The 12,402-nt window shown below is 35.4% G+C and overlaps 2 protein-coding genes across 2 annotated transcripts; one reads left to right on the top strand and one right to left on the bottom strand.

The window, feature by feature from the left end:
- The first annotated feature begins 2,483 nt into the window (after positions 1 to 2,483).
- On the top strand, positions 2,484 to 6,533 carry hp (haptoglobin). The gene is made up of 4 exons (XM_065261696.2): positions 2,484 to 2,640; positions 2,850 to 2,938; positions 3,194 to 3,462; positions 5,861 to 6,533. The coding sequence occupies exons 1-4, from the start codon at positions 2,633 to 2,635 to the stop codon at positions 6,419 to 6,421; spliced, it is 927 nt and encodes a 308-aa protein (XP_065117768.1). The 5' UTR covers positions 2,484 to 2,632; the 3' UTR covers positions 6,422 to 6,533.
- A 3,007-nt stretch (positions 6,534 to 9,540) lies between these two features.
- sult5a1 (sulfotransferase family 5A, member 1) lies at positions 9,541 to 12,147 on the bottom strand. The gene is made up of 6 exons (XM_065261462.2): positions 11,958 to 12,147; positions 11,655 to 11,863; positions 11,449 to 11,575; positions 10,991 to 11,088; positions 10,703 to 10,883; positions 9,541 to 10,276 (listed from the first exon to the last, which is right to left on the bottom strand). Exons 1-6 carry the CDS (start codon positions 12,094 to 12,096, stop codon positions 10,098 to 10,100), a joined length of 933 nt encoding a protein of 310 aa, XP_065117534.1. The 5' UTR covers positions 12,097 to 12,147; the 3' UTR covers positions 9,541 to 10,097.
- Positions 12,148 to 12,402: the final 255 nt, after the last annotated feature.

Below are 12,402 nucleotides of genomic sequence, written 5' to 3'. Positions count from 1 at the left end.
CCTGATTGGTATGAAGCTCCTTACCATGTTTGAAAAATTCGCTCACAATTTAATGCTAACAGGAGTTAATTTACAGGCTGTGAGTCCAAGCGGAAAGAATTATCATAATGTCGGTCTTGTTCACTTCATCCAGCCCAGGAAGTAAACTGTTGCCTACAATCCATGTGTTTGTTGTAGTCCAATATGAGAGATTTGCTTGGAGACGATAACTCGTGCCATCATTTACTTTGGGGATTGCACCTTTTGCATATCGTTAACATGTAGCTACTAATACACACTTACACACCAAAGGAAATGAAAAATAGTGAATCAGACCATAGGTGCTCTTTAAACTAAATAGGTTAGAATACAGTGACATAAATGTATCAAGGTATTTTTATAGTACATAATGCCCCCGGACACAAAAATATGCATGTCATGTCATTGACCCATATGTTCTTACCGTGGTTTATCTGTGTCACTGTCTCAACCTCCTCAGCTGGAGCAACAATGAACTCCTGCTTCACTGATTCTCTCTCTAAACATTTTTCCACTACGAAGAACTTTTGTAAAACAAAAAGATTTTGCAAGAATCTTATAGATTAAAAACTGTTTTTTTAAAGCAAAAACTTCTAAAAGTCTGGAAGGTTCCAAAAATGGTCCAGAATATGATCTTCACTTTATTACTGTAAAGCTTAAGTGAATTGGTTTCATTTAATTGTGACTCATATTTTAAAATATTAGGAAAATAAGCATTTAGGGGAACAACAATCAGCTTTTAAGAGAAAAACAAACCAGAAGGCTCAGTTTATCTCAGTCCATCAGAAAGTGACTTATTTAAATGTAATAGCAGAGTACTTCAGGGACCACAACATGTCTGAGGGGCTGTTTACACTTGGTATTAAGATGTGTTATCAGGCGGTCGCTTGTTGCTGTTCGAACACATTCAACCACATATGCGTTCCGCAACCCCAAAGCGATCCGATCGAAAGTGGTTTCGACTACCTCTGGATGTGGTTGAAAGTGGTCAAAAGTGGACGAGCTCAAAACGTTTTGAACACTGTTTACACCTGGCATTAACGTCGTCCAGTTGATCGACGAAAACGCATGTTAATGTGTAAACAGCCTCTGAGTACAAGATGGTAAAATATACTGTTGTACTCATGATAAGCTATTCTCTAAAGATTAAATACAAAATGTGGGACATGACGCCTATGATGAATGATTTATTTCAAAGTATTACATCTAACAAGATAAGTAAATATTGTTCTCCCTTTGGCAAAACATCAAGTATGAACATTGTGCCAACCCTCAAAATAACTGCTGGTGTCAGACATGCAGGGATTACACAAGGGACATAATTCCCAAATGTGTCATGTCAATGTGTTAAGAACAGGACTGTTTGCTGGAATTGCAGAAAAACAAATAAAGCCATAGTGGAAATGATTCATAAATCTGTTTTTTTATTATGATCCTCAAGGTATTTTTTTCCAATAACTATCTAGTTACATTACAGAAACATATAACTGATCATCTTTTTCATGTCCATAACTTAATTGTGATGGGCATACATCTAAAACAGTTCTATATTGTTTGCTATTCAATATGGGTTTTTGTCTTTCTTTATTCAGTCAAGAAGAAATTAAGTTTTTTGGGGAAAACATTTCAGGGTTTTTCTCTATTCACAGATTAAAATTGCAGTTTCAATGCAGCTTCAAGGGCTCCAAACAATCACAACCAAGGGTCAAATCTAGCGAAATTATCGTCATTTTTGCCAAACTTTAATTTCTTTTTACTGAACAAAGAAAGACATAAACATCTTGGATGACATGTGGATGAGTAAATTATCTGGATGTTTTTATGAAAGTGGAGTAATCCTTTAAAATTATAAGTGTTAGTAGTAAAAATTTTTATTCTGGGAACTGTGAGATGTTCATATGTGAAGATTTATATTTTGACTATAGCTGCAGGTTATAATACACCTGTCTGTGGGTTGGCACAGACTACTGCATGTCATTAACAGGTTAAAATAAAATGTTATGGTCATCACTAATCTCTCAAATCACTACACCACTGTAACAGAATCGAAACACTGACAAGCTGCTCATGTGAAATTCAGACTTTATCATTTAAAGCTAATTGGCTCAAACCAAGATGATCATTACAGGAGAATACATTCATACATAGGATATAGACCGACAGACAGATATATTTTTCAAACCACTTAAACATTTTACCCACCCCTTTCTTTAAAATCAATTCAACTTTTGTTGCAACACAGTGTGGCACATTGCAAAACGTTAAACTTACTGGCACTGCTTACTACGTGTTCAACATCAAAAAATAAATACAAAAATCAAACAGTATTGAACAGTTTTTTTTGACATCATCACACTAGATCTGTTGCCTGTATAAATATTAACACACAGACACACACAAACAGCTTTTGGACAGATTTCTCTATATCTAACCTTGAACCAGGACAAGATCCACATTATAATAAAATAACAGATTTTCCCTGATTGTGAAATCAGTGATATTTTCGGGAAAAAACTGGATCAAATTTGTATAAATACCAGAACCTAGAAGCACAGTCCCAACAAAATAATAAAACACAGCTCCATTTTCTGCACAGTTTGGAGAAATTTTCATCATGAAGTGGTAAGTTTTTGCTTTGATACCTAATATAAGAACATGTTAATAGAGATGACAGAAGTTTTGCTTAAAATCCAAGTCTGATAACCTTGAAAAATAACATGGAAAATACAATAAAACCACTTGGATTTTAGCCCGGTTGATCTTTTTCAACTGCCTCAATGGAGCAATTTCTGCAATGCAAAATGTTTTATCTATTTTGGTTTTGTCTGTAGGCTATCTGTGGTTGTGATGCTCATGGGCTCCATCGCTTGCCTGCCAGATGAGTCTTTAGCTTTGGATCGAGTCAGAGAAAATGTTTCGGGTAACAAACAACCTCTTCATGACCCTTTATGGACGTGATGTGGCTGAAAGGAATAAATGATAAGAAATTATTATTTTACTAAATGCATCTTACGCGTTATTTAAAAGATTATTATTTTTGAGAAATAAAAATGCTACTTTTTAAAGAATTAACAAATGGTGTTACAGAGACTTTGTATTTTTGAAGAATTTGGAAATTTATATCAGCATCTGTTTAAAGAGATCTCATTAAATTCTCATTTACTGTACTGCACAGCCGTTCGACCCAAACGGATGATCGGCGGCTCTCTGACCACATCTGTACCCTGGCAAGCAATGGTGTACCTCAGTGAAAATATACTGGATGGAGGTTTTGCCGGAGGAGCACTGATAGCAGAGCGCTGGATATTGACTGCTGGCAGGAATCTATTTGTAAAGAAAAGTCGAAGCGAAACAAAAGGAAAAGAGCCGCTCATCCCAAAAGTTTATCTGGGAATCAGCAAACGTTCTGATGCACAGACATCTACAGAAGTAGCAGTGGAAAAGGTAACTTTCTGTTAAACACAAAATAAAGTCTTCTTTTAAGTCCATGTATTGTGTAGGCCTACATACAGAAAGTTTTAAGAAACTAAAAGGCCCTGAAAAGTTTGTGGACACCCCAGACAAAGTTTAAGATGAGGAATGTACTGATACAAAATATCTGTGCCGATATTTGATAATTTTGACATCTACCAATCTAATACATGGTATCGTGTAGGTCTACATACAGAAAATGTTAAGAAATTGGGTCCTGAAAAGTACGTGGACACCCCAGACAGTTTTAAATTAGGAATACACCGATACAAAATATCTGATAACGATATTTGATTACTTTACCGTTTACGTTAAATTTATTGTGTAGGCCTACATACAGAAAGTTTTAAGAAACTAATGGGCCCTGAAGTATTTGGACACCCCAGACAAAGTTTAAAATTAGGAATGTACTGATACAAAATATCTGTGCCGATACCGATATTTGATTACTTGGACATCTACCGATACATGTACTGTGTAGGACTACATACAAACATTTTAAGAAATTGGGTCCTGAAAAGTATGTGGACATCCCAGACAGTTTAAAATTAGGAATGCACCGATACAACATATCTGTGCCGATGCCGATACCGATATTTGATTACTTGGAGATCTACTGATATATGTATTGTGTAGGCCTACATACAGAAAGTTTAAGAAATTGGGTCCTGAAAAGTATGTGGACATCCCAGACAGTTTTAAATTAGGATGCACCAATACAAAATATCCAATACCGATATTTGATTACTTTGACATTTACCGAAAAATGTATTGTGTAGGCCTACATACAGAAAATGTTAAGAAATTGGGTCCTGAAAAGTATGTGGACACCCCAGACAATTTAAAATTAGGAATGCACCGATACAACATATCTGTGCCGATACCGATATTTGATTACTTGGACATCTACCGATACATGTATTGTGTAGGTCTACATACAAACATTTTAAGAAATTGGGTCCTGAAAAGTATGTGGACATCCCAGACAGTTTAAAATTAGGATGCACCAATACAAAATATCTAATACCGATATTTGATTACTTTGACATTTACCAAAAAATGTATTGTGTAGGCCTTCATGCAGAAAATGTTAAGAAATTGGGTCTTGAAAAGTATGTGGACACCCCAGACAGTTTTAAAATAGGAATACACCGATACAAAATATTTGATACCGATATTTGATTACTTTGACATTTACCGAGAAATGTATTGTGTAGGCCTACATACCAAATATCTGTGCTGCTGATATATGATTACCTTTACATCTACCAATAAATGTATTGTGTAGACCTACATACAGAAAGTTGTAAGAAACTAATGGACCCTGAAAAGTATGTGGACACAACAGACAAAGTTTAAAATTAGGAATGCACCGATACAACATATCTGTGCCGATACCGATATTTGATTACTTGGACATCTACCGACATATGTATTGTGTAGGTCTACATACAGAAAGTTTTAAGAAATTAATGGGCCCTGAAAAGTATTTGGACACGCCAGACAAAGTTTAAAATTAGGAATGTACTGATACAAAATATCTGTGCGATACCGATATTTGATTATTTGGACATCTACCGATACATGCATTGTGTAGGTCTACATACAAACATTTTAAGAAATTGGGTCCTGAAAAGTAAGAGGACATCCCAGACAGTTTAAAATTAGGAATGCACCGATACAACATATCTGTGCCGATACCGATATTTGATTACTTGGAGATCTACTGATATATGTATTGTGTAGGCCTACATACAGAAAGTTTAAGAAATTGGGTCCTGAAAAGTATGTGGACATCCCAGACAGTTTTAAATTAGGATGCACCAATACAAAATATCCAATACCGATATTTGATAACTTTGACATTTACCGAAAAATGTATTGTGTAGGCCTACATACAGAAAATGTTAAGAAATTGGGTCCTGAAAAGTGTGTGGACACCCCAGACAGTTTAAAATAAGGAATGCACCGATACAAAATATCTGTGCCGATACCGATATTTGATTACTTGGACATCTACTGACATATGTATTGTGTAGGCCTACATACAGATAGTTTTAGGAAACTAATGGGCCCTGAAAAGTATGTGGACACAACAGACAAAGTTTAAAATTAGGAATGCACCGATACAACATATATGTGCCGATACTGATATTTGATTACTTGGACATCTACCGATATATGTATTGTGTATGACTTCATACAAAAATGTTAAAAAATTGGGTCCTGAAAAGTATGTGGACACCCCAGACAGTTTTAAATTAGGAATGCACCGATACAAAATATCCAATACCGATATTTGATTACTTTGATATCTACCGATATAGATAGATTACCAACATTTGTTGTTTAAAATTATTTTTTACTGCAGGTGTTTTTGCATCCAGACTTCCAGAACACAACCGAATGGGACAATGACCTTGCTCTGATCAAATTAAAGGAGCCAGTGAAATTCAGCGACTCCATAATGCCAATCCCACTGCCTGAGATTGGAGATAATCAGGAAGAGAAGACAGGAGAGAGAGGAATCGTCGCTGGATGGGGCTGGGGAAGTCTTTTAACCCCTGCTCCAATACTGAAGTTTCTGTCTTTGCCCATCGTGCCATGCCAGGGAAAATACCAGGCAAAGGTTTTAGCAAGCACACCGATTGTGGACGACAAACAGTTCTGCACTGGACCCAGTAAATATGAAGAAAACGTGTGTTTTGGGGATGCAGGGGCCGCTCTTGCATTTCTCAATCCCAAAACGAATGCAGTCTATGCTGCAGGCATCCTCTCTTTTGACAAGGCTTGTTCTGTAGAAAATCATGCCGTCTACATAAAGATCTCTGCTTATCTGCCCTGGATTCACAGTGTTATGAGAGGAGATTGGCAAGGGTTTTCAGATCGACGTGTTTCAGTGATTAATCGCATGTTTTCACAACAGCAGTGATAAGCTGTATAAGCAATACATCCCGTTTAAAATGCATATAGATTTTTTTTCTCTGATTTGTAATTTGCACTGTATTGCCCTGCATCTTGCAAATAAAAATGTTATTCTCAAAGTGTGTTCCTGTATATCTCAGATGGCAGAACATTGCATAAGCAGCCAAAAGATTAAAACCCATACTGATAAAAATGGATAAAAGCATCTGCAAACTACATACATGTAAATGTGCAAAATGTTTTTTTTTCTAATGCATGCACAAATTATGGCACATACAGACTAACTATTGTACTGTCTACTTTGAAACTTAGGCTAAACAAATAAAAACTTATTTCCAAAACAATTAGTTTGATATAATATAATTTCATATCCTGCCTCCCCTTACGGTGCAGTGAAGAATTAAAGATGCTAGATAGTAAAACGTAAGCAGATGTTTTAATCCAATGCAACTTTACTGGAGCAGGTTATGAGGCATTATTAAGTAAACAAAGGTTTACTAACTTATACATTGCCCCTTGGTTCAAACTTGAGATCTTAATTAACAGCCAAGCTAGTTAACAGCCAAGATCCTTAACCACTGAGCCACATTTCTTTTAGGTGCAAATTCAGTTGCTTTGTCATTAACCACACACCATCTCTACCCGGCCTCCATAGACGCCTAAACGTTACTGTAGTCACTCCCTTCTTTTTTTGCAATCTTTGAATTATTTGTCTGTACTTGTGACAGTCAGAAGTACCTAAAAAGTGTACAACACCCTTAATTCATAATAATTGCACAATATCCAATTTGTGTGCAATAAATGCTCCAAAATATTTAAAATAAATTTGCAAATGCATTTACATAAGAAAAATGTGCACTAAAATACTAAACCTAAAACTAATATTAATGTCATAGTTGCACTGAAAACAAATTATGTAGTACATTTTGAAAACAAAAACATGCAACGTTTTCAACAAAAAAAGTAAATATATGGAGTTTGTATTAACATGGTTTACAAGTATGACATAGTTATAGTATGACAGTGCATTGCACCGCTATTTTCCCAAATAGAATCTCGGCTGCATAGTGCATAATTTATGGTAGTGGGGGACTGCGTTCGCGCTCTCCCCTGATTTACTTGGTTAAAAATAGTGATGGGAGAAACGACGCTTTTCGAAGCTTTGAATCGATTGAACCGATTGCTTCGTAAATTGATTCAGTTTTTCGAAGCGTTCGAAACACGATACACACTGGCGACACCTGCTGGTCAAAATAGTGTAAAAGCAGCAACTTTGTCCAAACATGTTACACTTTTTACAAAATAATAGCAAGATTGTTCTAAAAATATGTTTTTAAGAAAAATATTTAATTTAATTAAGACATAATTAAACGTGTATTCTGTGTTTTTAGTTTTATTTATGGCAAACACATCATTAAAACTAACTCTCTTTTTAATTATGCACATTTTGTTTTCATTAAATCTGTCTATAAACAAAAAGCAGACACAATGGTAGTGTTATTAGTCAGAAGGATGAATGTTTTATGAACTTTTATAATAAAACTCTCCCGAGTTCATCTACACTGGTCATTTGTGATCAACTCCCCCTAGTGTTGAATCTTCGGATTTTCGAAACGTTTCGAAACAGTTATGACGCAATGAAGCCTCGTTTGCTAAAATCACGTGACTTTGGCCAGTTTGAAACAAGCTCCGAACCAATGTTTCGAAGCCGCCCATCACTACCATAGAATCTCGACTGCATGGTAGTGGGGGACTGCGTTCGCACTTTCCCCAGATTTACTGAAATTGAAGTTTGGCAACTCTGGATGATTGGGTGTTTTTTCAAATGTTTAAAATGTTCATGCCCCATACCTTCCTCACTACCACCGAGCAACCTCCCTTCGAGCTCGTCCTTGTCAGTGCGTGTGCACCAGTATTTTTGTGAACGCATACTTAGAAAGCATACTTAGATTACTTACATAACACTCCAACCAATGGTTGATAAAGCACAATTACCTGTAGAGAAGAAATGTGGCAAGCTCTGCATCCAGCTTGAACCCTTTAAAATCTCGTAACGTTAGATTCCTCCACTTTTCAAATGCCGGTGTTGTGTCGAAGTCTGTTTCCCCTATATTTCCCCTATTTTTCCCTTCAGTGTAGTGTTTTTATAGCGTTTTTATCACGTTATAGGTTTTATTATTTATATATTTAAAGTTTTAATGGCTACTGAGATGTATATGTGTGCATTTCTGTAATGTATCTGTATTGTTCTTAATGGTAAGTCAATTATTTTTACAGTATGAATCATATTATATGTATAATATATATTTATTATTTATGCAAACATTAAATTTTTAAAACAACCAGTAAAGGAAAAAAAAAGAAAAAGACAGGCTTTATTTTAAAGAAATACCCTAATAGAAAACTGTCAAATGTATGAAATATTTAATAAATTGTATTATAAAATACATGATATTATTGCCTTTTAGTATAACCAATTCAAATCTTTAATCTTTCTAAATGTAACGTGATGAAAACGCTATAAAAACACTACACTAAAGGGAAACACAACACCGGTCCGATATTGAGCCTAGTTTTATTACGGGCATGGTCGCTTTCTATCTTTGTTTCCTTCTTTCATTGGTTGTTTTCCTAGCTCTGGTTGTTAACCGAAGAATCGGAAGTTTGTTAGTGAATGCTCTCTCCGCCATCACGCTGCGTTCAATCCAACAAACCTGTGTGAACTAATCAGGCAGATGCATGTGATAACGCGCGCGCGGGGGATCTGTGGCACGTGCAGGAACTGTGATTGACAGGCAGATTTTACACAGGCAAAAATCCACAACCGGGAGCAGTGGATTTTTGCAAACCAAATAACAGGCTCTAGGTGGAGGTAGAATCGCAGATTTATTTCTGCAGTTGGTTAGTATTGGGATTCAACTAGAGTCTGTATTCACAGTTACTTCTCTCTTTCAAATAAAAAAAGTCAAAAGCCATTTGAGGTGGCATTCGGCTAGCAAGCCATCAGCGTGCACTTCACACAAATGGTTTGCTTGCCACAGTTCCACTGCCATTTTGTTATACTGAAGAATAAATTCTGATACAGATGTACAACAAATTTAAAATGAATACAATCAGCAAAGAAAATGAAGTTTTCCAGTAGGTTTTATTTTCTTACCACACACCTGCTTTATATTAAATCATTACAAATGATAAACAACAGCAAAGTTTACAGCTTAAGAAAGAAAAACAGATTGCTCAAGGCTGGAAATTATAAAATCACACATTTTTCTACATTACCCTGCATATTTACTTTTAATAAACATTATAGATCTACATATGTTATAAAAATCTAAATTCACAATTGCACACGTTATCAGGTTTTTTGACATAATTGTCTCACTCTACAAAAGGTAAACAAGCATCAAATATCATTAGCCTACTTATAAACGTACAATATAAGTTAGATACATGCGCAGCATATTAACAAAAATAAATATGTTATAAATAAACAGAAATAGTTGTAGTATGTAGCACACATACACAAATAAAAAGGTAACATATTAAACATTCTGTTAATACTTTATTGTTAAAACTAAAAAACCTTAAAACTAGACTGAAGAAAAAAGTGTATACCCACTTGGTGGGCATTTAAGCTCAAAGTATAAAAATCTCTTTCACTGTGAAATACAATATTTTAAAAATTATGTACACAAACTAATCTCTCTAAGAGGACTAATAATGGTGTTTCTGGGTTTTGGCATTTCCTCCATGTAATCCCATTTAAACAGCAGTGAAGAATCTCCCATCTGAGAGGAGTACACGGCATCAAAGTGGTCACTCTGTTCCTCAGTGAAATTATTTTTCCAGTCTCCGATTTTACCTGATGAAAATAAAAATACATTCAGGGGATTAGTGTCTATAATAGTGTATAGTGTATTTATATATATATATATATATATATATATATATATATATATATATATATATATATATATATATATATATATATATATATATACATATATATATATATATATATATATATACATATATATATATATATATATATATATATATACATACATATATACATACATACATACATACATACATACATACATACGTACATACATACACATATATATATATATATATACACACACACATATATATGTATGTATGTATATATATATATATATGAAGATTATACATTTGTTGCTCTTTGTATGCCTCGATGTCGTGTGACAGACAGCTGAAAATTAGCTAATGATAAACATATGCTATATATATAGTTTTTGAGACACACCTTTTCTCATGAACTTGCCCCTGCTGTGGTCAATGATCTCTTGTGGGATGAGTGTGTAGTTCACCATAGGGTTCTCCTTCATTGAACTGAAGCTACAGTGTTTCTGAACATTGGTCAGCTCTTCCTCAGTCAAAGAACACTGAAGAAAATGACTTACTTTCTCAACAGACCCACGAAGATCCTGTTAAAATAAAAACATAATTTTAAAATTCACAAACTAGTTAAATTTTTCTGATATTATAATGCATCTCAATTTGACTCATATGAATGACTCTGCCGTTTGCTTACCTGCCACATTTCTTCATATGTGATGTAAAGAAAGTTCTGAAAATTCTGTGCACGGCCGGTCCAGCCCTTCACATGATCGAACCAAGACCCATAATGCACTGGGGATAAATAAGGTGCCGTTATTTTTTTTATAATAAGTATATGCATGCATATCTAAAATTCTTAAAACGTCAAACCCAGCAAACAATAGCCATCATTTCACCGCCTAGGTTAAATAAAGACCCGATATAGTCCAGCTGTGACTAACCCACTTCTTGCCAAAATAAACTTGTGAGATGTCTGTTTCCATCATGTGAAGTCAACAGTGATTAAAAGCTGTTTGGTTTTATTTTTTTACTAATTTATTATTATATTATATAACTAAACATCTAGGCTGTGTTTGGGATGGTCTTTTAAACACTAAATTGCTTGCTTAGTAACTGATCATAACTAACAGAAGCTTATAAACGTCAACTAACCTGTTCCCTTTAGGAAGTCACTCAGAAACTCAGAGAAAGTGGCTGGGTCGGGCAGAAAGTTTGCCATCTTGTGAAAGTGATAATAGGACACAGCCACGTCTTTGGGATTCCTAGCCACATAGATGACCTGAGAAAGAAGAGAGCGTTATTTATCATCTGCAGCAGGTATAATAAAGCAAGGGGCTTGTGGTTTCTCATCTATTCACCTTTGCATTAGAGTCTCTTAAGGCTGGTGCCAGTAGGTCGTACGGCAGGTGCGTAGTAATAATTCGGGGTCCTGTAGACGCTTGCAGGACTTGAGGGCAGTAATACTGCTCGAGCCACGGAGCACGGGCCCAGTTAGGCTGAGATTGAGAAAAAGTTGGGTCTCCTTTACGCGAAACCAAACTGATGATTTCCTGCATCCATGTGGTTCCTATGAATCACATCCCACATCTCAATCAATACATTTTAGACTTCACAGATATCAATATGAATAAAAATAACATTTATCTTTCTGATAAAAGTACCTGATTTCGGGTAGGTGACGATGACAGTGTCTGTGTCCTGAAACTTGAAGTTGACAGCATAATTCAGGGAGTCCTGAGTGTGCATGTGCCCAGGAAACATGATGTTTTGAAAGGTTTCAGTGATGTCTAGTCGAGCCATGACTCTGTATTTGTCTGCGAAAGGAAGAGAGAGCGGTCTGAAGTTTGTGATGAACTGTCACCTTATATAGGAGGAGCAGTAAGCAACAAACCAATACGTACAGAAAGGGGAACTACTGAAAAGGCACGGGCAGAAATTACCTGAGAAACCAGTTTAAACAGGAAAAACCCCTATAAGCTTATCCATACGCTGTAAATCACGCATGACAACTTATTAGTGTCGTATAGCTTTGAACATTTCACCTTTGCTTTAAAGGATAAACTTACATAGTTAATTTCTCAGATTTCAACAGTCAGTATAAGATGA

Source organism: Paramisgurnus dabryanus, chromosome 2, assembly GCF_030506205.2.
Source record: "Paramisgurnus dabryanus chromosome 2, PD_genome_1.1, whole genome shotgun sequence".
Lineage (NCBI taxonomy): Eukaryota > Metazoa > Chordata > Actinopteri > Cypriniformes > Cobitidae > Paramisgurnus > Paramisgurnus dabryanus.
Note: the sequence above shows the minus strand (reverse complement) of the source record. Positions and strands in the feature narration are given on the sequence as shown.

Bases quoted from the DNA above. Each gene is read 5' to 3' on its own strand.
- hp (XM_065261696.2), top strand. The intron at 2,939-3,193 runs GTAACAAACAAC...TGTACTGCACAG, and splicing joins AGTCAGAGAAAATGTTTCGG to CCGTTCGACCCAAACGGATG. The intron at 3,463-5,860 runs GTAACTTTCTGT...TTTTTACTGCAG, and splicing joins CAGAAGTAGCAGTGGAAAAG to GTGTTTTTGCATCCAGACTT.
- sult5a1 (XM_065261462.2), bottom strand. From the start codon at position 12,096: ATGGCTCGACTAGACATCACTGAAACCTTTCAAAACATCATGTTTCCT. The intron at 11,864-11,957 runs GTACTTTTATCA...TGTGATTCATAG, and splicing joins CGTCACCTACCCGAAATCAG to GAACCACATGGATGCAGGAA. The intron at 10,277-10,702 runs GTGTGTCTCAAA...TATTTTCATCAG, and splicing joins GGGCAAGTTCATGAGAAAAG to GTAAAATCGGAGACTGGAAA.